The following is a 13,284-nucleotide window of genomic DNA, read 5'->3' on the forward strand; positions in this document are numbered from 1 at the left end:
GAGGAATTTTTTCAAATTTATATTTTGTTTCAGTCTTTAAAATTCTTGCAGTGTGTACTTGTAAATGTGTACCTAAATGTACCAAGGTCCCAGAAAAATTTCTGGGCACCAAATATGTGTTACAGTTGTATAATTATATAGCAATTACTAAACATAAATTAATACTGTCTAATATTTAACCCCCAAAAACCAACAGTACCAAGGAAAATTTACAATCTCTCTTTCTCTCTATACGTGTTTCTTCTGTCATGTCACTATTAATGACAGCTATGCTTTCACTGCCCACCCCTGGTCAGTATGAACGCCTATTATGGGGCTCAAGGCCCTTCTGTCACTACCTTTGTGAGGCGGCGTGGCCCAGTGGTGAGGGCGCTGGACTTGAAATCCGGAGGTCCCGGGTTCAAGTCCCGTCTCTGCCACGCTTGTAAATAGCCAGCTGGTTTGCCTTCTGCCAGTTGGGATTTTTAACATGTTATGTTCGATTTAATTAATATTTGTTTCCCACTATTTCTGAGTGGAATGCCTGTAAACTAGCTTTGGGTAGCTAAGTGCATTTCCACTATAAACAAAGCATTTACATTTTTTTACCTTACCCCCACCCATACTTTACACAAACTCTAACCTCAATAACATCTGCAAGTGCTCGCATCAGTGCATCCATGTTGGTGTAGCCCCAGTCTTTGGGCTTTAACACGTGGCTATACTCTCGCAAGAAGATATCGGAGAAAGCAAACTGTGCCACTCTGGATCCTGGAAACTTCATTAACAGTGCGGTGATCTTATCAGTGAGTGGTTGTAACTGGGATGAAAGTTTACCTGCAAACATGAAACAACTCATTAACAAACACGTTTGTTTTACCATGAGATGTTTTGCAAAGTACAACACGTTACTTAGTACCTTGCCATACAATGGTCTCCTAAGTCTTATGTTGTATTGAAGGTACAAGAAAGTTACCCCTTGTTACAACGTTTTTGATGTGCTAGTCAAGGCTTCAATGGACCTACCTTTTTCTGGTACAAAGGGAAGAAGGAGCATTCTATCATTACCAGATCCCTTCACCTAAATAAAAGATAATAATTAAATTTACACAAAATATGAACTGTTCATTAGTTTAAAAAAAACGACCTTATTTGTCACATACTTCTTAGCTCTGCCTCAAACTATTTAATACAGATACAAATATACACTTTTTCAATGCATCCCACTATTTACAAGTACAACAAATCCCTGCAGTGTTTCAAGGGATTTGTTTTATTACATGTTTCACCTGTAACAATCCTCATCACGAAGACTAAATGTACATGTATAAAATTGTAAAAGAGATTCACTGAGCAAAGGCTTTTTGCACAAAAATGCTGATATATCTTTTTACAATTATAATATACAAGTAAAAGACAGGAAAAGTGACTCAGAAAATGAATCAACCCTACTCCTGCCTGTTACATGTACATGTATTATTGTTACACTCAAGTGATGTCTCAATCATGTGTACAAAATAGCTTTTCTTCAATAGATCTCTTTCTGTGGAAATTGATGATTATAGTTGAAATGCTGAGTGAATAAACCAAAATAACTATATTCGAGTTGGAATCTTGATCACCACATTTCTTTTTACATTCACTTTATTTCAAGTGTCCATGGCCGGTCTCAGTCATCTTCCAACAAGCCCTAACTTTTGGTAAAGGATGTGATTGTTTGTGAGACCCGTAACAAGTTTATAACTTGAAACACATCATCATGTTTACAAAGGAAAGCCAAAAGGAAGATACAAAGCGACCATTTAACATCTGGGTGCTGTCCACGACTCCCAATCATCTGTGCTTCAGTATGCTGCATTGGTGATAGGCCAGTGCTCTTGCCACTAAACCAACCTTCACTGCATGCACCTAGACACAAACATGATCAACTTGCCTTGACTGTTCCTTCCATACTCTTGATCAATTCCTCCAGCTTGGTGTGGCCAAGGGGAAACTTACGACCATGATGTTTACGGAAAGTGACAGCAAGGCGGGAAATAAGAAGAAATTTTCCTTCCTGGACTTCCAACAGTTCTATCACATCTTTACATAGAGACTGCATCGTGAGCTTGGGAGTAAGGGTCAGGAACTTTTCACCAGACATCTCTGTGATCTAGGAAGATAAGATAACCATCAAAGTACAGCAAATTCTCATCTTGTGTAAACCTCACTGCTGTCATGATCAGCACCCTGCTATCATGGACAGGACTTTATGCCCCAATCCTAATATTACAGACACTAAATTTCAGTTCAGAAAGTGTCCATAGAAGAAGGAAATGGCCACCCTTCAACAGGATGGTGTTGGAAGATAAACCATCACTGTACAAAACAGACTTAAATCGTACTTTTGGAAGACTGTTTATTCTTCAATTCCTCAAAAGAATTTGACACATTTGTCTGCTTCGATTGGAACCCTTTAGGACAGATTAATGTTACAGCCCAGACAGCTGCAACAACTCTGTACACTTAGACTGGGCGAAAACAAATCATATTGTCTAGCCACCACTCATTCTTACTTCACCACGCTAATCGGAGTACACTGTAGTTGCAAGCTGCTAGCTATTAAGAGATCATATGCAGCACTGTACTGTGTTTCTATAGGATTTTCCTTCTATGACTTCTGATAAGCCATTAGGACAACAGTTTTGGTCAATATAATTGATACACCATATAATAAAGTGACAGTGCTAACCTGTACTGAAGATAAACCCTCAACAAGATCTTCAAGACGTCTTGCCCCATAATCTCCAATCTTCAAAAGACGACCAAAGTGTTGAAAATACTGTGCTAGAACTGAAGCTAAAGGAATTCTCTGCCCTTCAGCACTGGAGAGCAACTCTTTAAGTTCTTTAGCGAGGGTCTGCTTTTCAATGCGCTTTTCTGACTTGGAGCCCCTGTCTGTTGAGTGGAAACTGATCATTGGAATGTGCTTACTTAAATGAGATATGGGTCTGCAACAGCTTACTGAAAGGTTCACCAGAAAATTGAACGTTTTAAGCTTTTACTCCTAGAGTCTATGCTCAATCCAAATGTGTGATCATTCACAAGACAGCTATTGAGCAGTACTTTCCTGTGACACTGTCTACTGTGCTGTCTGTCTGTTTGCTATTTATGAAAATGTAAAATGCTGACACTTAAATGAAAGCTACTGAAGAGTACTTTCATTCCATACTATTTGCTTTTCAATACTCGGAAAATAAAATCTGGTATTTTCTCTTTTATCCCATCACCAGTGTGATGCTTTTCTTGTTCTTGTAATTGGCAAGCCTTTATGTTCAAAATGACTTGCACACTTAAGAATTCTAATGTTCATAAGCCACTGAAAACAATAAACATGCACGAGCACATGAGCTGCATACCTCTTTCCACTGAGCAGATGAATCGCTGGTCTCCCATTCCCTGGATCTATCAAGAGGTACATAGTAAGTAAACATTAATACAGGTAAGAGCTATTTCAAGCTGTATGGAAGATGGGTGCTCCACTGTGAACAGCTGGCCACTTAACACAACTACAGTCAACTCTTGCCTTGTGGACACCTCGGTATTACGGACAGCAGCTAAATCCCAAGCAAAAATAAATTACAGACATTTGACTGGATTAAATTCCCGCTATTACAGACTCTTGCTATTTAGGATCCATACTCGCGGTCCTGAGGGTGTCCACATAAAGGCAGTTGACTGTACATTTACCCAGCTATAAGCCCTAATGCAAATCGTCCAGGCACCAGCCACACTGTATTAACAGTGGAAAGGGGGAAAAGAAGTGGGGGGAGGACTGAAAGACAGGCAAATGGAGTAAAAAATTTGTGAAAAGGAAGCCATGACAAGCCATTGACAAAATGTCTCTAACTGAATGTGAACATATAGTAACTACACATGCCACCTGAACACTTTGTAGTAGCACTTGAGTATCCCTATTGCCAATTAAATTCCCACAGTCTACTCCCAGCTGACCTCGTAGTTCAGTTGGTTAGAACACTGGCGATATAATCCAGAGGTTGTGGGTTCAAATCCTGCCAAGGTACCTCGGCAAAGCAAATCTCCAAAAGGATTGGAGAATTATGAGGGGAGCAGTCCTCACTTCACCACTCTAAAAATTATTTCATTTCATTTCTACCACATTACAACAACAAGTGAGGCTCGCACACTCGCACAACTTGGCTCGCACACTTTAGAGTAGTGTTGACACATACTGTTTGGATGGTAACTAAACAAGAACTTGAAGCTTACCTTGGCAACACAAGGCACAGCCTCAATTAAATCTGTCAGCTTAGAGAAACCAAACGTGGCAATCTTGCATTTACGGCCAAAGAACTTCATGTAAGTTGAAACAAAGCTACCCAAGGCAATTACTCTATCAGGTTGAACCTCAAGCAGCATTTTAAGGTTCTGCTCAAAGGCTTTGATTTTCAGTGGCTGTGACAGAGAGACCCACCTCTCTGAGCCCTGTAGTGTTACCTGAGTACAGATCACAATAATACAATCCTCAGTTGTTGCCCTCTCAGATGTTTGTTTGTTTGTTTGTTTTGCTGTGATTGTTGAAGGAAAGTCTAAATATACAGCTGTTTCGACAAAAGTTGTCCAAAAAAAGCATAAAAGCGTACGCGACAATGCCGAAAGGTAGTCTGGGAAATATCCAATAAATTCAATAAAAGTTCAGAATCCATAATAATTATAGTTAATAATAATAGTTAATAATGCCTCGACCGAACAGCGAAGACTTGAGATGGCAGGCAATATGGATTCTGAGCTTTTATTGAAATTTATTGGGTATTTCCCAGACTACCTTTCAGCATTGTCGCGTACGCTTTTACGCTTTTTTGGACAACCTTTGTCGAAACAGCTGTATAACAAAGCACTTAATGTATGGTCCTTCGGGAAACTAGTTAGTTTTGTTTTCTCTCAAGTCCTGATGTTTCCCTCAACGCCCTCCACTTCGTCTCGGGAAATATCAGGACTCAGGGGAAAACAAAACTGTTTCCTGAGGGACCATAGATTAAATGTATAATGTGACCCACTGATTAATTTCCAACACTCTCATTGGATGAAGCATGTTGCACAGTACAAAATCGGATGGCAGTTATCAGACGATATAGGACAATAACAGTTGTCCAAATTGATGTTCATCACAAAATTGGGTTACAGTCGAACCTGTATACAACGGCCCTGTATTAAGTGGCCACCCTCTATTAAGCGGCCAGTTTTTAAAGTCCCAATTTCTCGCTCATACAAACGCTGTATTTGTTACCTGTATTAGGCGGCCACCTCTATTAAGCGGCCGCGGCCACCCTGTAGCAGTCCTATGTTTGTCTTTCTTTGTTATTTTTACCTGTATTAAGCGGCCACCCTTGAATAAAAACTAAGCTATATGCTATTTTATGCGATATTTTATTATTTAAAATGCGATCCAGCATCTCTATAAAGAAATAACATGTACAAAGCTACTGTAAGCTGATCAGATATTCGGCCGTTTAATATCGCTAACGCTTTTCAGATGTCCGCATGGTGCTGAAGTACATTACCGTATCCCGAAGGTTAAAAAAAGTTTGTTTTGAATATGCTTTACTCTTTAGCAAGAAATTCCTCTTTAATTGGCTTGTTCTTCAGCCATAAGACATTGACCATTGAGCTTAACCAGAAATGACGGAATGAAATATTTTGTTGTGAACTGTAAGTCATAGAAATACAACACCGTATACCGTAGAAGGGTAGCGGACAATTTATTGCATAGTACTTTTACACAATGTTACGCATATTATACCGTTAATACAAGTTACCGTTATACAAGTTAGCACTGAACTTTGTTTAAAGTATTTATCGTTTGAGTGTTGATTGTCCTATTGGTTCCTTGTATGAAGTGCTTTTGTATGATACGCCATTGAAATTGACATTAGACCATGCCCAGTGAGTATTTTTAGTGATCCTGTATTAAGCGGCCACCTGTATTATGCGGTCAGTTCCTCAAGTCCCAAGGGTGGCCGTTATATACAGGTTCGACTGTAGTTACAATAGGGGCTAAGGGTTAAACCTGGTTAGCTTTGGAATGAAATAAACCATACCAGTCATCTTATTTGAAACAAAAAATTTTCAGGGTTAGAAACACCTATCTGCAGGTTTTAACATTAATTTTTGCTTGCTCACTTACCTCTACAACAGCTGGCAAGGCTTCCAGAAGGGGCATAACTGATGAAAAGCCATAAACAACAGGATCAAAGAGTGTTTTCTTTTCAAACCACAGCTGGTATTCAGAGATCACTGAGCTTAGTGGAAGTTTGAACTCCTCTTGTGACAGCAACAACTCCTGTAATTCTTTACTCAGTTCTAAAAGCTTGCCAACATTTCCTCCTGATAAACAGTGCAAATACAAACAGTAAATAAGAAAATACGATAGCAAGAACTAGGAGTGCATTCCATTTGCCAGAACTGACCTGCCAGTCTGTAAATCAAGTGCGTCAATTTGAAGGGATGGTGCTACAAAATCTTGAAAATAATCACTCCAAAAACAGGCGTGAAGGAGGGGGGGTTCGAGGGGTTCGAACGGACCCCCTTTGAAGAACAATAACGGCGGAAGAAAAGAAGAAAAACTTTTAAATAAAGTTCCTGTGGTCGAAATACATCAACCAAGGAAAAATAGAGATATAAACCCGTTCTTTAGGCCTTATGTCTTATCCTGAGAAAAAGAAAATTGTCAAGAACCCTTGGAGATTCAAAATTTTAATGACGTTTCATTTTTGCGGTAAAAACGCATCAGCCCAAAAAAGCCATAGAAAAGCATGCTTTGCGATACGTTTTGTTCTCTGAATGCGGCATTGTTCTGAAAGGAGATTCACTTCAAACTAAATAGTTCAAGCCTTGTTGAGTTTCACGCGCAGAGGTGGAAAATTCCAGAGGTGGACAATTATGGTTCAGGACGGACGAATTGTTGCTTATTTGTGTGCTTCATCACTAAAAGCATGTGATCCCGACGACTTCCCCAACCTATACATGCTCCTGAAAATTGCTGCCGCCCTTCCAGTCACCACTTCTGAATGTGAACGTTCCATAAGTACAATGAGGAGGTTGAACAATTACATGAGGCGTACCATGGGAGAGGCCGTCAGCCGTGGCTCTAATGCATATCAAATATGATATGCCTGTCAATCTTGACGAGATAGTCAATTTGTTCGAAGGCCTACACCCAAGAATGATGCAGTTTACCAACCTGGTGTATGACTATCAGGAGATCGAAAAGCTATCAGAACTTGACAGGGCGCGGAATGTACATTGATTTTTCTTGTTTAAGGTGGCTTACTACAGTTTTCTGGAGTGAAAGAAGGCCTTAAATCAAACTTAAGAAAAACGCCAAGAGGAATTTTCTTGGACATTTTTTCTAGTACAGTTAATACAATAGAGATACTTTTGAGTCAGAAATTAAATTTCGAATGCTCAAAAAGTGTTTTAGAGTTGTCTGGCTCTAAATCTAGCCGTACGACCCCACTTCACAATTTCAGGATTTGGAAAGTGGCCAAAAATAAGTATTTACAGGGAAGAACACGAAATTTTGTCAGAGAGAAATTTGGCAAATGACAAAATTGGGAAATTTTGCCTTATTTGAAAATTCCTAAAAAACTTTCTGACAGATTTTCTTTAAGAAATGTTCACGTTTCTGTTTTAGTGTTTTCTGTAGACAGCAAACATTTGAACATAGGTTGTACGGCTAGATTTGGAGAAATTAAGCGAGAGAAAAAATAATTATTGCGACCTACGGTGAGAAGACCATTGCGCATGCTTGTTCTGGAAAAACCCACGTTCCAGCGCGCGTCGTGTTCAAACATTTGGCGCAAAATCACAACTCTGCAAAGGCTTTAAGGCTGTTAAGGAACGGCAACCATAAGACAACACGTTTTTTCAGTTATCAAGCCCAAACACGATCTGGCTACTGTAAACACACCTCTGAAACTTACCTGGAATACCAGGAAATTTTTCCGAGAGCCGCCATTTTGTTTTTGTGCTCGTGGGATTTCCTCAGCAAGCTTGCATGATTTTCCTTGCGTGGGATGTTTTCGCAAGCTTTGGGCAGCGCGCGCATATCAAAGACTCGCACAGTACAAAAACTGCAGTTAGCCACCTTAAGTTGAAACAATTATGCCGTCGTATACAGCTTATAAAGCTGCTGTAAAACAAAGTAGTGATTTGCCTAAAATGGGTCTCAAAATGCAGGAAATGAGGTTTCTGGGAACCTAGATTTTCAAAAATTTCCAGGGAAGCATGCACCCGGACTCCCTTAGTAAGAGTGCCTCCGGCGCCCAGCAAGATTTGGGGCTCAACGAACACCCCTATCCAAACCTTAGCTACGCGCCTGAAAAACGGTATGCACTATTTTGACGAAATTCAAAGGACTGGGATAAAACTTATCCTTCCTATTGGTACATTTTACGTTTATGAACTGACTGGTCTGACCTGCCATTTCTGACAAATGGAAAGTGCCCTAGGGTGCATTCCCATAAGCGTCCATTCTTCAAATTGAGCCACCTGCTCAAAAGGGGTTTCATTACATTTTGTGGTAGGGGGGTTCTTAATGGTGAACAGATGTCCACCAGTCATTAATTATTTACTAGCTTGTTCTGACTGGCTTTAAATCTTTCCAAAGGCAGGTACCATGTTTAGAACTTAAATGGGTGCCAGCACCTGGGTCCTGGCTTCTAATAAGACCCCAGGTATACTACAAAGATCTGCATCCATTGATCAACCAGTTTATCCTGGTAACTGTAATATTAAATATCCCAGTGCTTGTGAAACTGAACTCTCTTCCTGCCAATTTGATTTGGCCAAGTTCTAGTTATGGATGCATCTATTCTCACTAGCCTTGGGAAAATGGTCAGCTGAGACATTTGTCAGATAGTTTGATTGAACTAATTCAGAGAGGAGAGGTTCTTACAAAATACCTGTTTTCCAAGGAGAGAGCTTCTTTTTACATGTGAGTTGTTATCGATACAAAGGGTTTTTGGGGGGCTAAAGTTTGGGTTGTTGTTTTCTTAGCGGTGGGGGGGGGGGGGGAGTGCTTGACAATAAAACAATCTATGTCACTTAACTGAAAGCTATCTAAGACAGCTTACCATAGCAACCCATGGGTTTAAATAAATTGTGACCAGAAGGATGTTTGTATCTGAGATTTAAGAAACTTATAATTTTTTTTTTTTTTTGGGGGGGGGGGATGGAGAAGTCAGGAGGTCTCAATTTGAAAGAAATTCATAGTACAGGGCATCTTTATTAGATCATACCATCATAACATACCATTTTTAATAGCTTGTTGAAGCCAGGACACCATCAAGGATTCTGATACCTTGACATTTGGGACCTTACTTAGAGCATCAGCAAGAGTAACTCCATTTTCATTCAGCACTATCTTCTTGTCAAACTTGAGCCAGTAGGAAGCTGCAAAGCTAACCAGTGGTAAAGCTCCTTCGCAGGATTTAAGAAGTGCGTGAACATCTTTTGCAAACTGTTCCAGTTCCACTGACACTTTCACAGCCCCAATGGCTCGTGTTACCAAACTTATTGCCTGATTACCAGGTTTGCCGGTTATAACGACCAGGTCATGGATAAGCCCCACGGCACTCATATCAAATGCTCGAGAACACTTTTCATAGTAGTCACTAAGGAATTTGTTAAGTGGCAGAAAGTGAAGAGGAGCCTCTTTGAGAATGGAGGTAACCTCACAGCGCAGAAAGCAGAGCTCCTTCTCTTTGTCTGTAGCAATATTAACAGTCACATGAGTGTTGAAAATTTTCTTTTGGTGCACTTTGCAGATGGCCAGGTGGGCATCAGATAGTTTTGGCACTTTAACAAAAGCTCTCAGAGGAATTCCTTCCCCACTGTGAAGAATAACCGACAAAACCTAACAAGAGAGTAAAAAGAAAGTGCCTTTATAATAAGTTAAATCCAAGTCTGAACACAGTGTAACAACAGCATTTACAAGTGGGAATCAAGCAAGACATAATTGGCCATCAAACTTTTATTCTTAAAATGTGTGTTAGGCAAACTTTGGCACTTATAGCTTTTGGTCAAAACAATGCTGGTTTACAGAATAAATTATATTGGATTAGATTTAGATTGAACAGTAACAAGACTTGTAAAGACTCTTTATTAATTTTACCGGTACTTACATGTGTAAGCATTGTAACAGATGTAACAAACTTAATTTAATTTTACAACAAAGAAGGTAATAAACATTTTATTTTTTTTACAAAATGATTTTGTTGATAACATGTATGAGATACCAATTGAAGTTAAACAGTTACTCTTATAACTGTGATAACAAATCTTTCTTAATCATCAAGAGATCTTAATTTAAATGCTATTTTAGAATTCAACTTTCAACTTTATTAATCTTTATAGTTAAATACAGTTTACAATAAAACTGGACCCGCAAATAGCATTTGCTAATCTAGGTGGGTAGTATAGAATTATTTACACAGCGAATTAATTTAGATAATTTTTTAATTATGAATAAAACATTTTTTAAATGACAAAAAACAGCAAGACTACGATTATAAACTTTTAAAGGTTTGCCCAGCATTTGCACAGTTTTCACTGAAACCTCAGGTATTCATATAGGGTGATTTCCAATCAAATTCAAATCAATACATTTCCCCAGGAGGTTTCTTAGTCATGTACAATAATATTAAAAAATTTTATTAAAGGTTTCTTTTTTTGTATTACCATGGGACTTAATGAAACCTTATTGGGTTAGTTCGACCTGAAATTATCACTAATCTATAAAAGTTATATTATTTTAAGAAATACTTGTCGGACCTCGTAAGTTATTGGGACTTTTGGGAAATAGGCCCTAGGTGGAACTTGTACCTACACAACTCTTAGATGCAACATTAACAAGCGTCACAACTGGCCTCACCTTACAATGTTCTCGGAACACAGATGCAAGTTTCTTCTTCAGCTCTTTCTTGTTTATGGTCTCATCTAGGTTAGTAACGAGCAAATCTATCCCTCCTCTCTGTTGATCCAACACAGTAAAATTATGCAAGCTAGCTAGCCATGATGCAGTGAGATGCGGCCCTCCCATCAGTGGAGGAGCAAGAGGAGTGATACCTGGAAAGCCAGAGTTCTGGGTTGGTAAGTTCATGAAATTCTGGTAAATCGGATGTGGCCAGATTCCAGCATAAGACCCGTTACTAAACATTGTCTGTTGAGTTATAAACTGAGGGCCTGTTGAATGAGAAGCACCTTGTTTGCCTTCATTTTCTTCTGTGCTGTCACTGGAGTCAGGGCTACTGTCATCTCGAGGTTTTTTACTGCTTCTACCATCAGTTTTCACATTTTTCCTGGATGTGGTGCTGTCATCAACAAAGAAATCATCTAACATTGCATTAGGACCTTCCCGTTCCTTTTGCAAGGGGCTAGAAATTGGTTTTGGTGAAACGTCTCTACCTTTGTTCAGTGAATTGTCAGAGTTTTCCACCCTCTTGCCTTTCTGTGGACTACCTTGACCAGTTGTTGCATAAACAACTTGAATGGTGGAGCCAAACACATCTTCTTTGTCCATTCTTCTCCTTGCTCTGCAATAAATATTGTAAATGTACCGTTCAAAATGGGATCATCATATATACCAGCAACCAAATATATATACCAGAAGGATATTAGACATACAAAATTTCCTCTCTGCTTTTATTTTCATTAAAGGTGCTTGGATTACTTAATAGTCATATTTTTCATTGTTTCTCTCTTAAATTTATCATGAATTAGTGATTAATAGACCTGTAGCTAGGCAGAGGCAGCATAAGCAACAGACAATAAAAGAGCCTGGAAGGAGAGAGAGCATGCAGACCAACCCTCCATTAAGAGAATGATAATGACACAGCTGAGTACAGTACTAATGGAAAAACACAACTCAAGAAGGTTAACAGAATGGAAATTGCATGCCTACTATTAAACAACAGAAGAGCCAACATAAACAATAAATATTGCCACCACAGCAGACTGCCAAGAAGAACAGTTTCCTGTGAGAAGAATGAGGATCAAAATTCTCCAATCATTAACAGCAGTGAGAATCAAAATATACCAATCACCAACAATCAAGGTGCTATCTATACACTCAATTGAAAAAAGGTTGTCCTGTGCAAAGTGTGAATGATGTGTTCCTGATGGAATTATGGGGTGAGCATACATGCCCATATTTCCTGTTTTTCTCCCGTCCACGAGAAACATGCAAATTTTAAGCCATGAAATCTGCATGTGCTTTTTAATTTTCTAGCAAAAAGAATGCAAATTAGCTCAAAGGTCAAACGTGTCCCAGAAAGCTGTTGGGTCTTATCATTCATGATTTATACCCTTTTACATGGCAACATTTGTTCCATCGAGTGTACATTGATAAGGAGTAAACCAATCCATTGCCTGATAAAGACCAGCTTTAAGTCATCAAAACTTTGTAATTAAAAAAAATTTTAAAAAATGACAGTGAAAGTTTTCATTTTAAACCAAGATAAGACAAACATCATTCATGACATTTAGACCTTTACAGCCTGAAGATAGACTTGCACAACATGCATAATTCACACATATAAACACACTACAAACAGTTGGTTGTTCATGTATTTTCCAGATCTATCATTACAGGAGGTACATGTGTGGTGATCTTATGGTTAGAAACTGACAGAAGCACACACTTAATAAGCCACTAGACCCTCAAGACTTCTCTCTACTGTTTTACAAAATCCCCTCCTACATGTATCATTTTATATTAACCTTGATGCACTTGCAGGATTTGGAAATCTTAGAACTGAGGTGCGTCCTGAGATGCTCACAACCTTTCCACCGCAATTGTCAGAAAGTTTCTTCAGCCTGTTCTTGACTTGTGTAACATCCTTTCCCATTGGAAGATTCAGAACGAGAAGTTCTGATGACAAGCCACTTTCATCAGGTGTCTGAGGAACAAATGAGCATGGATCAAATCAAAGAATAACAGATGAAGAATCAGGGATCTCTGACTGGGACTTAACAGAGAGAAATGATCTCAAACCTAGCATAAACAGGAAATGATAAAAATGAATCAGTCCAGTTCCCAGAACTCACCTTGGGAGTCCTACAATACCATGAACTCATTGTTTTGGCAAAATACATGTATGAAAGGCACTAACTATGGAGATTTGACTCTGAAAATGGGACTAAGGGTTTTAACCATTTACCATTTACCAAATTTATTTGCGTCCATCAAGATGATTCCCGTGAATTGTCAGCGGTCAAAGGATTCAAAAATAAATAAATAAATAA

The 13,284-nt window shown here is 38.9% G+C and overlaps 1 protein-coding gene and 1 non-coding gene across 2 annotated transcripts in view; one reads left to right on the forward strand and one right to left on the reverse strand.

Moving 5' to 3' along the window:
• The window catches only part of LOC146468780 (meiosis regulator and mRNA stability factor 1-like), a 31,227-nt gene that overhangs the window by 4,968 nt on the left and 12,975 nt on the right, over positions 1-13,284 (reverse strand). Inside the window, exons 7-16 of the mRNA XM_085124144.1 lie at positions 12,760-12,938; positions 10,913-11,573; positions 9,292-9,895; positions 6,164-6,363; positions 4,249-4,476; positions 3,378-3,423; positions 2,711-2,916; positions 1,913-2,131; positions 1,006-1,060; positions 623-816 (exon numbers count right to left, since the gene is read on the reverse strand). Coding sequence (XP_084980270.1) covers positions 623-816; positions 1,006-1,060; positions 1,913-2,131; positions 2,711-2,916; positions 3,378-3,423; positions 4,249-4,476; positions 6,164-6,363; positions 9,292-9,895; positions 10,913-11,573; positions 12,760-12,938 — 2,592 coding nt within the window. The remainder of the gene's footprint in view (positions 1-622; positions 817-1,005; positions 1,061-1,912; positions 2,132-2,710; positions 2,917-3,377; positions 3,424-4,248; positions 4,477-6,163; positions 6,364-9,291; positions 9,896-10,912; positions 11,574-12,759; positions 12,939-13,284) is intronic.
• Positions 347-419, forward strand: Trnas-uga (transfer RNA serine (anticodon UGA)). Its single transcript has one exon. It is a non-coding gene; the product is annotated as a tRNA-Ser (tRNA).

This window comes from Pavona decussata, unplaced genomic scaffold (genome assembly GCF_977016875.1).
Source record: "Pavona decussata unplaced genomic scaffold, jaPavDecu1.1 SCAFFOLD_129, whole genome shotgun sequence".
NCBI classification, from domain to species: domain Eukaryota; kingdom Metazoa; phylum Cnidaria; class Anthozoa; order Scleractinia; family Agariciidae; genus Pavona; species Pavona decussata.